The sequence below is a fragment of the Takifugu rubripes genome, chromosome 15 (assembly GCF_901000725.2).
Source record: "Takifugu rubripes chromosome 15, fTakRub1.2, whole genome shotgun sequence".
Lineage (NCBI taxonomy): Eukaryota > Metazoa > Chordata > Actinopteri > Tetraodontiformes > Tetraodontidae > Takifugu > Takifugu rubripes.
This window is the reverse complement of record NC_042299.1, coordinates 12,915,211-12,933,780: the sequence shown is the minus strand read 5'-3', so window position 1 is coordinate 12,933,780 and position 18,570 is coordinate 12,915,211. Positions and strand designations below refer to the sequence as shown.

Here is an 18,570-nt window from a genome sequence, read left to right as displayed (position 1 = left end):
TGATGAGTAACACTGATATGTCCTGGATTACAGGAGTTTATGTCATGTTTTGGTTGCTGCACTCATTTCTCAGCTGGTATGATGACAATCAATGCAGTCGCAATTCTTGGAAAGGAAAAATGGAATGCTCAATAAACATTTTTAAAACTTAAAACAAAATATGTATAAAGGGTGCATTTGGAGAGACGCTTGACCTCACTGGCAGTTCACAGCATTAACACTGGTCACAGTCTCAATCCTGTGATCTGCTCTCACTGAGCCTTTGAAAAGGACAATGTTTAATGATGAGCACGACATGAATGAATGACTGGAAATGCTTGAAATGGAATAAGAAACAACCTCTGCCTTGGAATTGTGAACACATTCTATTAGACTTAGTTACAAGAACAACTTACCGGTATTCTTCAGCTGCATTCAACAATAATAATTAAAAAAACCAAAACCTAGCAGATGCATTCAGGGAGCAGATTTGGTTCTACATCAACAGTTGATTGTAGCAACTGTGTAACTTGTCTTAAAAAGCCAAGGCAGAAGGAATAAAAGTATGTCTGTGTTTGTTTGTGTTGTTCTTGGGGAGGCCATTACTGAGGGAAGCATCTGAAACCCAGCATGTACAGTTGGATAATGAGGATTCCAAACCGCACGCTATTGTCTGGGAGACGATCCTCACTTCATCCACGCACCCGTTGAGAGAAACAGTCATCTCCTGGCACGGCCTTTTACAAGTTGACCCCTCTGTTTCTGACATTTTTAAAGACGTGACTGAAGAAGGGAGGTGATGAATGAGGCTGAGAAGTGTGGACTGGTGCAACATGGCATGTAAAAAACAACCTGCAAAACACCCGTCAAACAAGAGGATAAATGAGATGCACTTTGGTCCAAAATCCTTGGAAATTCTTGGTTCTTATAATTCAACACTCAAGAGCTCCTTTGTGAAGTTTGCATGTTCCCTTGCATGTCTGCAGTCCAAACCCAAGTCAGGTTGGCTTGTCCTTAATCATTTCAGTTTAGACTGATATATTCTGCGCAGGTGAGCCCATCCCTGAATCCACTAAAAACCCACACTGCAGACTTCTATCTTAAATGTTTATAATCTGACTTTTTAATTAATGTTATGGCAGAATCGTAGCTTATCAGCGCGTAGCGTCACCAACAAGCGCAGCCACATTAATTGTATATTTGAGTGCGCATTTTCCCCATAAAGTGACACAGAGTGCGGCGGCTGTATGCAGGAGGGAATGTGCAATGTCTGGTTGTTAAATAGAAAGGAAAAGCGAGGCTGGCCGCGAGTGAGGAGCGGCGCGTATGCAGCAGGCTGGTGCTCGCAGCAGCGCGCCCGCCGACCTGCTGCAGTTGTGTGAGGGCGCCGCTGGGTGAGTCCCTCTCTCCGCTGCTTCTGTCTCCACAGCTCCCTTTTCCCAAAGAAAAGAAGAGGAGAACTAGGTCCGGGGAGGAGGGCCGCCGCCATTATCGGAAAGCTGGCAGAAGTACCACTTTCGCGCACGCAATCTGCTCCCGAACCGAGCAGCACATGGACGTTTTCGGTCGCGCTCGGAACATATTTGAGGCCAAACGCGATCGCTGCTAAAGTCGCCGTTGTCTGGCGTGCGCGACGCCGGCCCTGCGTTATGTGGCCACAACAATGGACAGAATAATTATTGCAAAAGCAACGTGGTGAAGGAGACGGCTGAGCAGATTCTTTTTTCTTTTTTTTAAACGCGCCTGAATTTCTCTGAAGGAAAAAAAAAAAAAGAAGAAGCTTTGTGTGGACAGCGCCGGATTGTTCGAGCACATGGAATATTTATTTCTACCTCTCCCGTGTTTCATTGCAGCGAAAGCGGTGATGCTAAAGGAGGACGCAGGCATGGTAAATGCATTGTAAATTCCGGTCACCGCCGCGCAATCTGTAGTATCATCGGCGTTATCTGGGAATCGAGGCGGCGTGTCTGCTCCTGTGCGCCTTTGTGATTATGCACATCAGGCGGTGAGGGCTGCGGCAAGAGCTGGCCTGACAGATGCATGAGGAGAAAGGGAGAAATGCGCTGGTATGTACCCTCCATGCTCCCCAGCCCGGTTTACGGGCGATCACCCGGCGAGGCTGCCCGCTGCTGCTCTCTGGACAGCGGGCGGAATAAAATGCCCCCAGACACCGTCTGTCGGCGCGGTGAAAGGAGGCAATCACAAGATTTAAGCCCCGCAGTTCCATTATGTAGACGGCAGCAGGCCTGGCGTGGTCAGCAGCCCCTCTGCGCCCATGTTGGCTCCTAATCCTTTGCAAAACGCACAGGCGTGCTAAATCTGATCTAAGAAACTGCGTTATGTAAAAGCTATTCTTCGGCGGCGGGTTTGAAAACTGTGTTTTGATGATTCCATGAGTTGTTTTTCCATAATGGAACTTGTGCGTCGGGTTGGGTGGTCAGGCCTAGCTCAGCTGAGCGCTGTGGACTGCCCGTGGTTGCTTGTGACCCTGTTGGAGGGTGTTTGTTTGGACTGCGTGGTCGCTCCATGAGACAGACGAGCCCACAGTCCTGAATTTCTGGCCGATGTCTGAATCATGTGGCGGAGAAGTGAAATTCAGCAATTCTGACTCTGAGATGCTCCGAATCATCAACAATGGGCGCATTCGTGAGGGCTGAACACAAGTGTTAATATTAACAATGTGAAGGCTCAGATTGAGCTCAGGGTCTGTTGGGTTATTCTGGGGCTATTTTATTTTCCTGGCCTCTGCAGATTGTGTAAAAGTCATCTCCATGCCTGTCACTCAACTCACTCATCAGCTGACACTGTCATTCTGAGAGCACCACTCCCAACATTTCCCATATGGTTCATGCAACAACTGAGGCCGGCTCCTTTTAGATGCAGCTCGGGAAGATTGAAATCTCACACCGTGCAAATATTTGCTGCTTTCTTACTCTCCTTTTGTGCTGAGCAGATTATTGAATGTTTTGCACTGGCTGTTATAATTTGAAGATAACACCAAAGTGCTGAGTCTTACAAAATGGAAAATAAACTCCAATGAATGCAGAATAATAATAAACCAGTTTTTTTTTTTTCAAGCGTTTGCTACTTGCAGATAAACTGAAAGGTATTTTGTGTTGGATGGTGTGAGTGGCTCCCTTATCTCTCACTTAGACCGTTAAAATGACAGGAATGGTCGGTGCACGCCTGTGATGTGAAAGCAGTGATGTTGCACAATGACGGAAAGCAGCTCGGCCCAATGCAGCGTTCAGGTGCCGGGGCTGAAATTTGGATTAATGGTCAGAGAAGTGTCGGTGGTGACTTTGACATCCAACGGCGAGGGTCCATTTTGTCCATGTGACACCCTGCACTCTGGAAAAGGAAGAAGTGGAGCTCTTTACGAGCCGATGTGTTGAAATGCGACGTGTTGAAGTGAAGTGGTTTCTCGTAATTTAAGAGAAATATTTGACATTTCCTTCCTTCCAACACTCTAAATATAGATATTTTAAAATCTGTTAGCCAGTGTGGCTGATTTTTCTTTTCTTTCTTGCAGGATCCAGCTGATCTAAGGAGTGACTGAAAGAGTTTAGCCCCTGTCACTGCTGCTGTCCTTTAAAGCCCTGCGAAGAAAACAAAAGAAAGTAAAATCTGATCCCCCACGGAGGATCAACTTTATGGACACAAAGAAATCAAGTGAAACCCTTTCTGCAGTGCCTACCTACGGCAGGATGACAGTTGGCAGATTATGATGGCGAAAAAGCAAGATGCCCGGTCGCCCATTTACAACCTCATTGTGGTGGGATTGTCAGGAACAGAGAAGGAGAAGGGTCAATGCGGGGTGGGCAAGTCCTGCCTGTGCAATCGGTTCGTGCGCCCCAGCGCTGATGACTTCTACTTGGACCACACGTCAGTGTTGAGCACTAGTGACTTTGGGGGTCGAGTGGTTAACAATGATCACTTTCTCTTCTGGGGGGAGGTGTCGCGGGTTCTGGAGGAGGGGCAAGAGTGCAGGATGCACGTCGTTGAGCAAACTGAATTCATCGACGACCAGACCTTTCAGCCGCACCGTAGCACCGCCATGCAGCCGTACATCAAACGAGCGGCTGCCACCAAGCTGGCCTCTGCGGAGAAGCTCATGTACTTCTGCACGGATCAGCTGGGCCTGGAGCAGGACTTTGAGCAGAAACAAATGCCGGAGGGCAAGCTGCAAGTCGACGGCTTCCTGCTGTGCATCGACGTCAGCCGGGGCATGAACCGCAACTTCGACGATCAGCTCAAGTTCGTCACCAATCTGTACGGCCAGCTCAGCAAAACCAAGAAGCCCATCGTGCTGGTGCTCACCAAGTGCGATGAGGGGGTCGAACGTTACATCAAAGATTCGCATACGTTCGCCATCACTAAAAAGAGTCTGCCCGTAGTGGAGACCTCGGCGCGCTCAAACATAAACGTGGACCTCGCTTTTGTCACTTTGGTTCAGCTTATTGATAAAAGCAGGGGCAAGCCCAAGATTATTCCCTATTTTGAAGCTCTGAAGCTCCAGAGTCAGCAAATAGCCTCCGCAAAGGATCGCTACGAATGGCTCATCAACCGTATCGTTAAGAATCACAATGAGACGTGGTTAAACACCAGCCGACGCATGAACACCTCCCCAGAGTACAAAGAATACGTGTTCTTAGAGGGAACCGCGAAATGTAAGAAGCTTTTCCAGCAGCATGTCTACCGTCTGAAGCAGGAGCATATTGAGCGGCGTCGCAAAATATATCTAAGCACTCTTCCTTTAGCACTTAGTTCTCTGGTGCCTGACTTGGATGAGATCGATCAGCTGAGCTGGTCCGGGGTGCAGAAGGTGTTGGAATCCAAGCAGCACTTTGCCCACTGGTTCGTTGTCCTGGAGGACTCGCCCTGGGAGGACACGTCTCACATCGACAACATGGAGGATGAGCGAATCCCTTCAGACCTGCTGGAAACCGCTGAGGCGGAGGACATCTTCAATGCTCACCTGGAGCACCTGCGCAACGAGTGCAGACGGGCAGAGATGAGGCTGGAGTTTAAACAGAAGCTGGCCTCCTCCCCCTTTGTCACTCCCGGTAAACCGTGGGAGGAGGCCCGCAGCTTCATCATGAACGAGGAATTCTACCAGTGGCTCGAGGAGACCGAGTACTTGGACCTGTACAACCGCCACCAGAAGGAGACCATTGACCGTGCTAAGGAAGACTTCCAAGAGCTCCTCCTGGAGTACTCGGAGCTTTTTTATGAGCTGGAGGTCGATGCTAAGCCCAGCAAGGAGAAAATGGGGGCCATTCAGGAGGTTCTGGGGGAGGAGCAGCGGTTCAAAGCACTGCAGAGACTTCCAGCTGAGAGAGACGCTCTGGTATTGAAGCATATCCACTTTGTTTACCACCCAACCAAGGAGACGTGCCCGAACAGCCCTCACTGCGTCGACTCCAAGATCGAACAAACCTTAGTCTCCCGTTTCCCAATGTCGTACCCCTTTTTGGATGTTAAAGCCCATTTTGGGGACACAAAGGCTGACCGGATTAACCTGGTCATACTGGGAAAAGATGGACTGGCGAGAGAATTTGCAAATGAGATCAGGGCTCTGTGCACAAACGATGACTGGTATGTGCTGGATGGGAAGATGTATGAACTGACGTTACGGCCCATAGAGGGGAATGTACGTCTTCCGGTGAATTCCTTCCACACCCCCACTTTCACACCTCACGGATGTCTGTGTCTGTATAATTCAAAGGAGTCCCTCTCTTATGTGGTTGAAAGCCTCGAGAGACTCCGAGAATCGACTCTGGGTCGTAGAGATAGTCATCTGGCGCAGTTGCCAACGTCTCTGCTTTTAGTCACCAAACGAGGCGTAGGATCATATGTTGATATAGGAGGAGAAACCGCCTTAAACCTCATAACACAGGGACAGCAGGTCGCAAGGAGATTACAGTGTAGCTTTTTAGACCCCGCCTCCCCCGGTGTGGGCTACGGCCATAACGTCAATGAGTCCCAGATCAACCAAGTGCTGCGGGGCCTTCTGGACACCAGGAGAAGCACGTCCTTCAGTAGCAGCTCCCCTCCTCTCCTTCCTGAACCCGCAGGGCTTCGAGACTCTCCTCATCAGCCCGTCCCGGAGGCGGACCTTCGCATCGTCATGTGCTTAATGTGCGGCGACGCCTATGACATTGAGCAGCTCCTGTCCCCTTTCCTACTGTCCCAGCACTGCAGGCCCATGCCTAATAGCGGCACTTCTGTATTGCTGGAGCAAACAGTCGGTGGCCACAAACTGGCCATTGAGCTTTCTCTTCTGTCGTACCACGCCTCCTTCACTTTGCGGAAGAGCAGGTTAGTACACGGGTACATAGCCGTGTACTCGGTCTCCCGAAAATCCTCCCTGGAGACCCTGTGTGCCTTCTTGTGTGAGGTTCAGGACATCATTCCTGTCCAGCTGTTGGCAGTGGGAGACAGCCAGGCAGAGCTCACAGACAGCGACTATGCCTGCGAGCAGCTGATCCAGGGGGAGGAGCTAGCCCACGAGATTGAAGGTCGATTCAATACGTTGGTGTGCGGCTCCGGCGGCGTGGTGGGAGGCCTGCACAGGATAGAAATGTTCCATTCCTTCCTGATGGAAGTGGTGGAGAAGCGCAACATCGTGGAGGCCACGCACATGTACGATAACGTGGCTGAAGCCTGCACCAATGAAAACGTGTACTCGCCGCGCTGCAGCTCGCCCAGTCCCGTAACCATGTTCCTGGATTCAGAGGATGATGTGGAGCCGTCGCCGCCGTACTACGATGGAACGCTAACTTCTCACAGCGTGGGCTACAACCTACCTGACCTGGATTCCAGCGACATCTCCGTAATCTCTGACATCAGGGACTTTGAGAACAAGCTCAACAACAAAATGCCCCCGCATTTGAGAGTCAAACCGGGCGTCACTTTCGATTTCCGCAAGATGAGCCGCAACCCGTACATCGATACTCTGGGCCACCGCCGCTCCCTGCCCTCTGCTGTCACCTGGGTTCCTGGCGGGGACGTGGGCTACGATCCCTCCGACTACGCCGAACCCATTGACGCCGTTTCAAAACCCCGCCCCAGCAACGAAGAAATCATCTACTCGGTGCCTCACGACAGCACCCAGGGCAAAATCATCACCATCCGCAACTCCAACAGGATGCACTCGAACGGCAACGGCTCTGACAGCGAAGCGGACAGCAGCTCGCTGGAGCGGCGGAGGAAGTTCTCGGCGGTGGGGGTGAAGCCCCGCCTGTACCGGGACCGCTCCAAACGGCTCGGCAAGTTCAGCAGCTTTCGCACGAGCTTCATAGGCAGCGACGACGAGATGGGCGCTCTGCCGAAGTCCAAGGAAGATGACTTCGGGACCCTGAAAAGCGAAAGTCTTGTTAATGAGGAGAGTGAAGATCCTAAAAAAAGGAACATTCTGAAGAGCTTGCGGCGAACAGCCAAGGTAAAAATCAATAACTTGCCTCCTTTTTTCTATTTTCTATTCTGGACGATGCTGAAGAGTATTTTGTCTATAGTTCATTCAGAACTTAATTGATTGTTGACTGCTCTGAAGTACGTTTATGGAAGTATATCTTATTAGTATAATGGTGCTTTTACAGCTAATAGCTTAGAGAAATCGTTATTCATTAAGCAAGGCTGGACTATAGCTGCGTCTTGGCCGTCAGGCTTGTGGCTGAGGGCTGCAAATAACCTCTGTTTGTCTCTTTTATATCAGAAAACAAGACCAAAGCCCCGTCCAGCTATTCCCAAGCCACCAGAGAGCAGCTACTTTGGGGTCCCCCTTGTGAATGTCGTATCTCCAGACAGGCCTATTCCAGTATTCATTGAGAAGTGTGTCCGTTTCATTGAGACAACGGGTGAGTTGTTGCATTTTTATGAAATACTTTCCGTGGGTTTTTACCACGTATATCGCCGCGTCTCTGGAATGGCTGCATCCCTTTGAGTACACCCGCACAGGCTGCTAGCACCTGTATTGTCATGCCTGTCTGCAATGGGGCTAATGAAGTGTTTGTGCTCTGCTTGTGTTTCCCACTGTGCTCCTACTTCACCCCCCCCCCCCCCCCCCCCCCCCCTTGTTTTTTCTGCTGTGTTTTCCTCCCCCCTATCAGGTCTGAATACGGAGGGTTTGTACCGCGTAAGTGGCAACAAATCGGAGATGGAGAGCATGCAGAGGCAGTTTGAGCAGGGTGAGTCGCTCATCAGACTCGTTTGAAGCAGCAGTTTGACGTGTAATTACGCCGCTTGTCTCATCAGAGCATAAACGGTGATTCATCAAAGGAGCGTGACGTGCCGCTGACGGCTTGACCAGGATGATAGCGATCGCTAATGGGTTTATTTTTCTCTGATCTCTTGCACGCTGTCGCTCTCGCCGCGCAGACCACGGATTAGACCTGGTGGAGAAAGACTTCTCCATAAACACTGTGGCGGGAGCCCTCAAAAGCTTCTTCGCTGAGCTGCCTGAGCCTCTGGTGCCTTGCGCTCTGCAGGTGGACCTGTTGGATGCTTTCAGTAAGCAAACACCGCTGGGCTGGGAGGGTCTTGGCCGGAACATTAAAGCTTGTTTCTTTAGCAAACATCAAGGCAGGGAGTGTTAAAGCTGACCCGCGAAAGAATGAATAACTTGAATAACCTGGTAGCACAGAAAGAGAATATATCAAAGTGTTGCATTTAATGGGGGGGTTCTTACATTTAATGGCAATTTTGATGTGTGTGCAGAAATCAATGACAGAGAACAGAGGTTATACTCCATGAAGGACGTCCTGAGGAGGTTCCCCAGGGAGAATTATGAAGTCTTCAGATATGTACTCAGCCACTTGCACAAGTGAGTTCTCTGTGTAAATGCGTCTATTTGCGGGTCTCCAGTGGAAGGCATCCTAACGTGGGGCTGAATTTGTGTGTGTTTGCCCTCCCCAGGGTGAGTCAGCTGAGCAGGCTGAACTTGATGACCAGTGAAAATCTTTCCATCTGTTTCTGGCCCACCCTCATGAGGCCAGACTTCACCACTATGGATGCCCTGACCGCTACGCGCACCTACCAGACAATCATCGAGACCTTCATACACCAGTGTGCATTCTTCTTCTACAACCAGCCCCTCCTCGACTCCCCCACCGGCCTGGCGGGCCTCCCCGCCTCGCCCACCACCACCCTCGGCGGGAGCTCCGCCTACTCTTGCTACCGCTCCTCTCCTCCCCACACCACCGTACACTTCAGCCCCCTGCAGCAGTCCCCGCCCACCACGCCCCAGTCCCCCCTGCAGTCGCTGCTCCCCCCCCTCCATCAGCACCCCCACTCCCACCATTCCCCTGCCGAACAAGAGACACTGTGAGAGACGGTGAAGCCGCGTGTGCCCATGATGATGCTGGACCTTATCACCAACACGACCACACACACACACGCACGCACACACACACATACTGACAACAAAAAAGTGGACTTGCACACTACAGTTTTGGTCACGGACAGATTATCAAACCGGGGGGGAGAGCGAAAGCGTCGGAGAAATCTCTCCCACCTGTTGTTAGGGCGCATCGGTCCAGGCCGTCATTATCATTGACTCTTCATCTGGATTGCACATCAAGGCCGAAGTGGGGGGGTCAGAGGTCGCCTCGCTGTTAACTCCAACCACTAAATCCTTCACTACCACAAAATGGAGAGCGCCAAGCCCAGCTGGAAGAGCTGATTCACGGCCACCGTGCTTTTAGCTGCATAGATTGTGGTTTTTTTCTTTTTTCTTTTAGGTCATTTTAATTTTTTTTTTCTTGCCTCATGAAAGTTCTGCCACTGGATTTTTAGACTGTTGGTCCTCCGGCGGCGATCTTAGGTCTGTCGTGGGGGTTTCTCTCAGCAGCTCTACTTGAGAGGGTCAGCATGGGGTTGGGGTGGGCTTCACATCCAGGGATGCACTTTAATGATCTCTATGTTTTACCCTCGGAAAAGGGTGCGTTATCGTTGTTGTCGACATACTGTTTTGGTAAGTGTTTTTAATGACACCGCTCCGACAGCCATACCCATTGCCTCTACAGAGCTCTGGCAGATCAAACTTTGTTTACATCGAGCATTGCTTTTGTATCCACAGATTTATTTGAAGCACTTTTTTGATAGCGTAGTGTTACTTTAGAAGAAATGCCACATCGAGAAATTGTTGCTATATATTTTTTTTTAGTGGCGGCGTCAGTGCAGGCTTGTGAAACAAGACCTTTTCCTTGATTTTCTTTTTTTGGAAAAACACAATTTGATCCAGAGGTGTGAGTTTTAGGCTGGCGTTTAGGGAAGGTTGGATTTATATAATGTGGGAGAGGACCTTGCCTTTCATCAAGTGAAGGAGAAATTTATCCATTTTTGAATGTGTGTCCTCCTCATAACACCACTCCGCATCACCGTCTGGTGACCATGGAAACCAAACGCTTGAAACACAATCGGTTGCTGGATGTGTTGTTGCTGTCTATCAGCCCAGGCTCTTTGTATTCATCCAACGTGAAGAACCTTTAACTCTGAAGGTTTGGTATTCTTGTCGCACTGTTGCTTCTAGTCCTGCTCTGCAATTACAATGACTGCTAGAAGATTCATTTTTGGGAACACGTTCTGGAAGCAACTGGCCGTTCGCCCCCTCTGCTCAGTCGGCTTTGAGCGGACATGTTGTCCTCCCTCTTCATGGAAAGCAAGCAGCACATGTTCAGTGGTAGCACTGTTGATGAAGACGTGATGATTTAAAATTGTGTCAGAAAGCACTGAAAACCTCCTTCACACATGGAACTTCTGGATTTTACTGGGTTCTGGGGTGCAAGAACAACGGCCAGGTGATTTAGGTCAGTGGTTGTAGCATTAACTGGGGTCATCACTTGCTGGTACTTTTGGAAACACTGTTGGATGTCGGTGATGTTTACGTGCTCATCGGACGCAGCGGACCGCATGTCAAGCTGTTCTGAGCTGTAAGGCGGAACTAAAAGATGGGCATGTAACCATCCGAGCGGCTGCCCAACCACCACGAGATTAATGGGAGAATATGTTCTTTGTCCGTCACTTGACTTCCAACACGAACCTCGGCCGTCGTGCCGACCAGTGAGCGAAAACTGAGTGCGTACTACTCTGTAATGGTTGTTTATTTGTGTGTTGGGTAACAGCACCCTTTAGTCAATGGTAGAAGACATTTTTAGTGTGTATTTCAATAATTGAAAGTCCATTTTTACATTTTTTTTTTGTGAAGGCCACAAGTTTAGTGCATGATTTAAAAAAAATAAAGAGGAAAAAAAGAAGAATGAAACACACAGAGGGGGAGGAATAAAACCTCTTCCTGGTTTAAAATATGAAATGATTACAGGAACAAGACGGAGTCAAATAGGTGAAGCGTGAACACTTGTGTACTGTGCACCAAGAGAAAAACCATGGAATTTGTTTGACTGAGAAACGTGTTTGAAGATGAAGGCCTTATGTGAACTGTATAATAGTTAATAAATTAAATCTTGTAAAACCACCCTCTGCTTGCTTGTGTTTAATATGTGTGGCTTTTTTTTTTTTTTTAACTATATCGATATTGGTGCGGGGGAGTCAGGAAATGTAGAAAATCAAGAGTCATTTTTCTGGTTCCAGTTTTGAGGGTTTTGATAGTTGTTTGAAAAGCCTTGTTGCACACTGCTGTCATCTGCCAAAATATTAGACCCACTATTATTATTCACATTTTCCACCACGGAATACGCGGTGAGGTTTAGTTATTATCCTGATGGACACTTTTAGTGAGTAAACGAGGCATGGATGTGTAACGGCTGCTCCCAAAAGATGATCAGAATGTGGCCTAAATCTTGTCTTAAGCACACGCATTTTTTGGCCTCAAGTTCCATGATGTGTCCTAATGAACAGAAGAACAGAATTTTGTTCAGATCTGTTGGATCTCTACTGCAGCAGCCACTAGCTGGAGCATTCACGCAATAGTGCAGGTGACTCTGAAGTGCATCAATTATTCACAGCATATCCGTCATGACTGACTACCCTCTTTTGGTCCAATACTGTCGTCACAGTATCTTTTAACCCGTGCTGAGGGATTGCTGGTTTCTGGTGTTATGTCGCCACCCAGTGGCCATTTGGATGCATGGCTTAGGGGACTTTTAAAAAAAGTGAGTTCTTTTATTGTGTAGACAATTACATGTTAAAGGACCGTTTCTTTTTTAAACCTCGTGTTAAAAAGCTATTCACAAGAAATAATCGTAAAATATCAATATGGGGGGCTACAAAACATTTTTACAGTAACCAAGAACAACCAGAAACAAGCAAATGTTCAAATTTTTTAACCTTTTTTGCTATCATTCATGGAGAAAACACTTGTTTTCTCTTTTTCTTTCAATGTATCTACAGCTATAGCCCCCCTCTGGAGATGTACAGTGTGCAAACAATTGAACTATTTTGGCCTGAAGATGAGGTGAAATCTGGTCGCAGCCTTTGACACGAGGCTCTTTATTTCAAGACAGGTGACCTTTGAAAACAAACGGAAATAGCCCGCAGCAGTGAAGTGAAAGAAGAGTCCAAGAGCATTTTCACTTTGAGCCAGAATTACGAGCTGCATCCTACAGGCCGGCCAACAGACCCTGTTTGGTTTCAGCAGCACCTAAATACAAAAGCAAACGATGGTCCTTGTGGGTCTGGATTTCTGGATTTCAAGAATGTCCTTTTCCCAAATGTATACAGTATATAGTATATAGCGTTAGTTATTTGCCCCACTCATCACTAGGTTTGTTTTTCATTTATTTTCATATATATATATGTGTGTGTGTGTGTGTGTATCTGAATCTTATCCACCTAAATAACACACTGAGGCATCATGATGTGTTGATGTGTCCCACTTGATTGTTAGTGAGATTACACACAAAAAGACCTCATTAGTATATTTTGGGTGAGGTAGGTCTCGACTACCACCCTCCCTGTCGGCTATCGCCTTTATTTATCTTTATTATTGTTGTGGCTGTGGTTGAGATTAACAGAAGCCATGGCATATGAAAGATAGCTTTATTGCACAAGGTGTTAGAATGATCTTTTTAGTTTTTGCTTTCTTTTCATAGAAAATGTACCTTTGAACACAAGCAATTGCTGTAACAAGCAACTCAAACAAATGTTGGACGGAGGATACCCTCCACTTTTTTTTCCTCGGTTTTTTAAAATTTTTTCCCTTCAATTTTCCCTTTTAGCAAGCATGCAATCTTTTTAGGAGCAACAGAATACAAAATAATGGTTAAAAAAAAAAGTAAATGGGACAAATGACAACATCAAAAGACCTTTAAAAAAAGAATTTAAAAATTCAAAAGATTGGTATCAAAAACATAAAGGGAAAGAAAATTTGTTTTGCCCATTTCAGAAGGAAAATATTTCATTCTTTTGATACGGGTTCAATTGTGAACGTGGGGCATTTGACCCTGATGTGTCCCCTGATTTATTCTGATGAAAATAGCTCTTCATAAAAAACTGTGTTTTATGTACAAGACTTAAATCTATAAACCACACAAATGAAGGATGGCAGATCTGGCGTGTTTGGGGTGATGAATTTTGACTCCGTTTCATCCGAACGCAGGAAAAGGACGGGAGCCCGAATGATTTGGGGTTTACAGACCACCTCCAGCACTGTATTTACACTACTGTCTAAATTTGTGTGACCCAAAGAGCGCCGGTCCCTGATTTCACTCGGCTGGTTTTAAGGCCGCAGACCTTCTGTCCGACCCCGGGACCAGAAAAATCTGTCGGAATTTTGAATGAAAGTCGGATCTTATATATCAATATCAGACTGACAGGTACCCCTCCCTCAAACAAACAGAATCGATGCAAACGGAAAAAAACAACAACCCAAAACAACAAACCACAAAACGCTATAAGATGCTTTCACCAGGCATTCCAATAGGTTCTTGTGTGAATGTACAATAGAGCAAGATGGAGGGTCATGGAGATAACGGGGGCGGGACATGTACAGTACTTCAGACAGGGCAACAGCAACTATTTAAAATGTCAAAACTCCCTGACATGTAACTTCGCTCAGTGTTAAAGTATCTGACTTCGCTCGCCTTCTCGACCTGGGGGCCCCTCCTGCGAACCGTCCACCTCTTGGGAGAGCGAAGATCGGCCGGAGCGCGACGCCGGGGCCGGCTGGGAGGTCGGGCAGGCGCCGCGGTTCTATTTTAAAGCAACCGCTGGCCTTTGAGAGGAGCTGAACACCTGTGACGGGGCTGAGAACCCTGTCACCCAGCCAGCCGGCCGCTCCAGACCCAAAGCACGTCTCGCTTTCCCCCTCTCGCCACAACACTCTGCTCTCGCTCTACATACAGAAACATACACGTCATCCCATATACAGTATACGCTATCATTTAACTTTCACTAGTCCATGTTTTTAAACGTTCTTTTTTTTAATTGAGTGATTGAGCGATTGTCTCATTCTTAAATGTGACATGAGCATTAAATTGCTGTATATACCACCACGCCGCTGTAGCAGATACGCTTTATACTTTGTCATAATTTCACTTAAATGTCAATAATATACCTACATAGAAATATATATGTAAATTCTTTATAATACCAAATATTCTCTATTTTAATGGGAAATCATAGCTTGCCATGAATTGATTGGATGTTGTTTAACCAGAGAGTGATACCGATGAGCGGAAACATTAATGCGGTCACTTTTGTCCACAAAAGTGAATCTGAGTGATTCCTTTTAGAATTTAGAGAGAATTTGTTAATTTGGGGCTTTTAGAGACACATGAGGGGGTTAAAAGATACGTACAATAGAGGAACGGGGGGAATTCAACTGTAAGTCCTGCATATTGACAATAATACTCGTGGAGGACAGTACACGTGTGCATGAGAAACCAGCTTCATCCTGGCTATCGTCGTCTTCATCGTCGAAAACGTGGAGCCGTCGCACCTAAATCAAAGATGACCAGTCCAAATGCTTCCTGCTTCGTCGCTGTGAGGTTCTCCGTGAGATCTGAGCAGAGCTGAGCAGCAGCCGGTCGGAACTGTTAGTCGGAGTTAGTAATTCAGTCCCAGATGAACGCGAAACGTAGGGCTATCTGGGGTTCTGTCCGGGACAACGCCGTTCCCGGGGATATTAGACGGAGCGCTGGGCGGTTCGCCATCGGTTAGCTTTAAAGACAGACGCTTGCGACCCTGTTCTGGCCCAGAGTGATGGGTACCAGAGCTGGGCTGGCGGAGGAGTGGGTCAGCACAGCAGGCCTGTGCTCCAGACTTAACTACACCAGTGTGTATGACTTGGAGTAGGCCCCCACGCTCTGTTTCTGCAGCCTCCCCAGCGCTGAGGAGCTGCTCTCAAGCAGCGAGTCTCTGGAGCCCCCCACCTTGTTGCTGTTGGTGGGGTTGCTGCTCGTGCTGGAAGTGGAAGCCGTGGCTGCAGCGTTGGAGCTGGGCATGGTGAGAGTCCTCTGGGGCAAGGTGGCGGTGCCTGAGCTGGAGCCCAGGCTGCTCAGCCCAGAATGGCCCAGCGTCAGGGCCTGCTGCTTGGCAGAGTCTAGAGTCTTGTGGCGGCCCTGGGTGTGGTACGCCCGCTGCGTCAGGCTGCGGATGGAGGCTTCCCGCGGCGGCACCGCCGGGCAGGGGTCGTGCAGCTCCCCTTGCTTGCGGAAGAACGGGTCCGTCTTCATGTAGAGGGGCAGGTTGCAGAACTCACCTGTGAGACATGCGACATTTCTTTTAATTAAAAAAGATTCTTTTCAATTGGCGCCCTGACAGTGAGGACCTGTGTTTCATAGTGTAAATCAGAGGTAGACAACCCAACAGCCGGGCCGCGTTGTTGTCTAACCAGGTGGAAACTTGTAGGACTGGGTTGTCTACCTCTGGCACAATACATCACAGTTAATATAAATATATGATTTTTCTCTCCTCTTCTTTATTTATTATTTTAAAATGAGTTGGTGACGGTAACAAAAAGCCCACCGCAGCCCCTGCGTGACTCTCCTCTGCTCTACTTACTCTTGGCGCGGTGGGGAATGGGTACGGCCACGTTCTTCCCGCGGTCGTAGTCCTGCGGTTTCGGCGGCGAGGCGGTGAAGCGGCAGATGCCCGGCTCCGACGGCGTGCTGAGGGACGTCATGCTGTCTGCCGGGTCGTTGGTACCAGTGGTCATTTGGTCGGAAGAGCTGTCGGAGATGAAGCACTCCGTGATGGTGAACTTGGCGTGCTGCAGGTGCTCCTCCAGCTTGGCGTGCTCGTAGGCCCGCGCCAGCTCCTCGTAGGTGGAGGAGGCGCTCTCTGTCGACACCATGCTGTTGCGACCCTTGTCTGGATAAAAGGAGCGGCCTGATCTCACTCGCGTGCCTTTTTGGGGTCGTTTTTTAATGCGTGATGGGATGAACTCACCCGTGTCCTGTGAGAGACTGGCGCTGTAGCTGTCGCTCTCTGTGGCGGTGATGCCGTGAGAGCCCATCGTCCTCCAGTCGGAGGTCAGGGTCCTGGCCGAGGCCGTGGACTGGCTCACGCTGGGGCGACTCAGCGTCCACTGGCTGGAGTATCTGTTCCTGGAGCTGTGCGCAGATTTTATGCTCTTCCTGGACACGGGATCTGAGAGGGGTCGCAGTGATCAGAAACATCCTCAAACAGCGTTTGACCTTTATCTGCAGGGAATAACTCACTTGTCCCAGGACGTATGTCTGACATGTCGATCAGCGGCCCTGAGTTCTGGATCAGGGCCTGGTGGTGCAGCGAAACGCCCGTGCAGAAGTTTTGCGGATTCACAGATTGAGTAAATTCTGTGTCTGTGACTGGAACTGCCGCCTTGTCTTCTCCTGGTCACGGCCAAGACATAAATAACAACATAAACAACATTTACTCCCTCATATAAGCTACTCATATGTTGCCGTGGAAGGCCGGACCATACCGATCTGCTTGATGCCCTCCTTGTCCTCAATGAGTAGCTGAACACGGGGGATGTCAATGTGGAGCCTTGGCCCCTGAGGGGGCCCTTTGACTGGAGTGTCTATGCTGCGATTGTTCTTGCTGCACACAGGTGGAAATGACATGTCTGATGTCTGCTCTAACACTGAAAGGTAAATGTAGGCTATGACAGAGGCTCTTACCTGATGAGCATCTCAGCGAGGCTCTTAGCATCTATAAGAGAGCGATGCCTTGATTAGGTTTGAGTTGGCTGCGGCGATTACGTCATTCTTTATTACAGAAATCCACCATACACGATCACCACATCGTTCAGTTGTCCACAAATGCTTTTTGGTTTTTTTGTTCACCTGAATATCCTTCAAACCCTAACAAAATGTGTTTTATTTTGAATTTAAGTCTACACTCGCGCCAAACGCTAACAATTTTGGGGGAGTTGAGTTCATCCGTTCACAATGATCACATTAAATGTGTCGGCCGTTGCCATCACAGGGGCTGAATGATTTAAAGCTGTTGCTGGGGGGCTTCTCTCACCTCTCAGCCGTTTAAGCCTCTTCTCCTTACGCTTCTTGCGGATGATAAACAGCAACGCGACGCCGAGAGTCACCAGGATGACGGGAGAGCCGATGGAAAACAGCTTTTTCACGTCGTCGCCTTCTCCTCGAGCTGACTTGATGGGAGGTATTGTACCTGCAGAGACATGGGAGTCGGTGTAGGAAAAAACTAAACTGAAGAGAAATGCGACAGACACACTTACTGCCATCGTAGTCAGTAGTAGCAAACTGGGAACTCTGGTTGCCACAGCCCGCGCTGTTGCAGGCCTTCATTTTCAGCTCGTACCAGGTGGCCTCACGCAGCTCACTGAGGAAGAGCTGTGTGGTGGAGTTGGCCTTGAGGCTCTGCCAGGCCCAGGTACCTTTAGGCCTGAAGTCCAGCATCAGGTCGGTGATGGGGCAGCCGCCGCTAGTCCAGCCCTGCAGGTTGAGGCCTGCATGAGTGGAGTTGATGTGGGTGAGAAGCGGCTGATCCTTATTGAACACCGGTTCTGTAGAGGAGAAACACGCGGGATAAATAACAGATACATTAAAGAAATGCTGCTTTTGTCAGTTTCTGAGAACCCATAAGTTCGCGACTCCCTCCTCACCTCTTCCATGGGTCTTGGCCTCAATAATTTCACTGATGCGTCCTGAGCCCACGCTGTTTTTGGCAGCCAATTTGACCTTATACCAGGTCCCACAGCGCAGATTGTCCAACTTAAAGGACCTTTCAGTGGAGCTGATGAACACATCTCTCCATTCCTCAGTGTTGTCCACTGAATATTGCAGCACAAATCCTGCAAGAACAGTTTTTCATCAATCGCCTGTGTTTTAGGGAATTAAAAGTGATGCAGTTACACGTTTCTAACACCAGAGGGCAACAAACACCCCCTTTTGTCTGTAGTTTCAGCATTTCGACGCAAACATTAATGAAATACTTGCTGAAAGTTGCAAGGTCTTCAGGGTTTCTCTGGACACAAGAAGACTTTTCATGGCCGTACCTCTGATGGAGCTTCCGCCATTGTCTCCAGGGATCCATGCCAAGGTGATGGAGGAAGTTGAGGTGGTGGAGACGGTCAGTCGGGGCTGATCAGGAGGAACTGTCATACAGACATACAGCGTGATTGAGCAGCAGAGTCGAGGTAATTCATGGGATATTCTTGAAAATACATTTTTA

General features: G+C 48.6%; 2 protein-coding genes across 4 annotated transcripts in view; one reads left to right on the top strand and one right to left on the bottom strand.

The window, feature by feature from the left end:
- The first annotated feature begins 1,196 nt into the window (after window positions 1–1,196).
- arhgap35b (Rho GTPase activating protein 35b) lies at window positions 1,197–11,452 on the top strand. 3 transcript variants are annotated; one of them, XM_011611506.2, is made up of 7 exons: window positions 1,197–1,373; window positions 3,512–7,423; window positions 7,697–7,838; window positions 8,091–8,168; window positions 8,359–8,490; window positions 8,698–8,803; window positions 8,896–11,452. In XM_011611506.2, exons 2-7 carry the CDS (start codon window positions 3,704–3,706, stop codon window positions 9,305–9,307), a joined length of 4,590 nt encoding a protein of 1,529 aa, XP_011609808.2. In that variant the 5' UTR covers window positions 1,197–1,373; window positions 3,512–3,703; the 3' UTR covers window positions 9,308–11,452. The 3 variants fall into 3 exon arrangements, with proteins under 3 accessions (XP_011609808.2, XP_011609806.2, XP_011609807.2); XM_011611504.2 differs by having other exon boundaries at window positions 1,197–1,867; XM_011611505.2 differs by lacking the exon at window positions 1,197–1,373 and adding an exon at window positions 1,901–2,045.
- Window positions 11,453–12,959: 1,507 nt separating this feature from the next.
- Window positions 12,960–18,570, bottom strand: part of LOC101068486 (Down syndrome cell adhesion molecule-like protein 1 homolog) — a 39,291-nt gene continuing 33,680 nt past the window's right edge. The window contains exons 24-33 of the mRNA XM_011611655.2: window positions 18,395–18,493; window positions 18,002–18,190; window positions 17,615–17,902; window positions 17,392–17,547; window positions 17,043–17,073; window positions 16,844–16,962; window positions 16,599–16,751; window positions 16,327–16,527; window positions 15,940–16,248; window positions 12,960–15,637 (exon numbers count right to left, since the gene is read on the bottom strand). Of these exons, the coding sequence (XP_011609957.2) occupies window positions 15,204–15,637; window positions 15,940–16,248; window positions 16,327–16,527; window positions 16,599–16,751; window positions 16,844–16,962; window positions 17,043–17,073; window positions 17,392–17,547; window positions 17,615–17,902; window positions 18,002–18,190; window positions 18,395–18,493 (1,979 nt within the window). The 3' untranslated portion in view covers window positions 12,960–15,203. The remainder of the gene's footprint in view (window positions 15,638–15,939; window positions 16,249–16,326; window positions 16,528–16,598; window positions 16,752–16,843; window positions 16,963–17,042; window positions 17,074–17,391; window positions 17,548–17,614; window positions 17,903–18,001; window positions 18,191–18,394; window positions 18,494–18,570) is intronic.

Excerpts from the sequence above, each read along its gene's own strand:
- arhgap35b (XM_011611506.2), top strand. The coding sequence starts at position 3,704 with ATGATGGCGAAAAAGCAAGATGCCCGGTCGCCCATTTACAACCTCATT. Across the intron at positions 8,169-8,358 it reads GCAGAGGCAGTTTGAGCAGG|ACCACGGATTAGACCTGGTG; the intron begins GTGAGTCGCTCA and ends CTCGCCGCGCAG. Across the intron at positions 8,804-8,895 it reads GTACTCAGCCACTTGCACAA|GGTGAGTCAGCTGAGCAGGC; the intron begins GTGAGTTCTCTG and ends TGCCCTCCCCAG.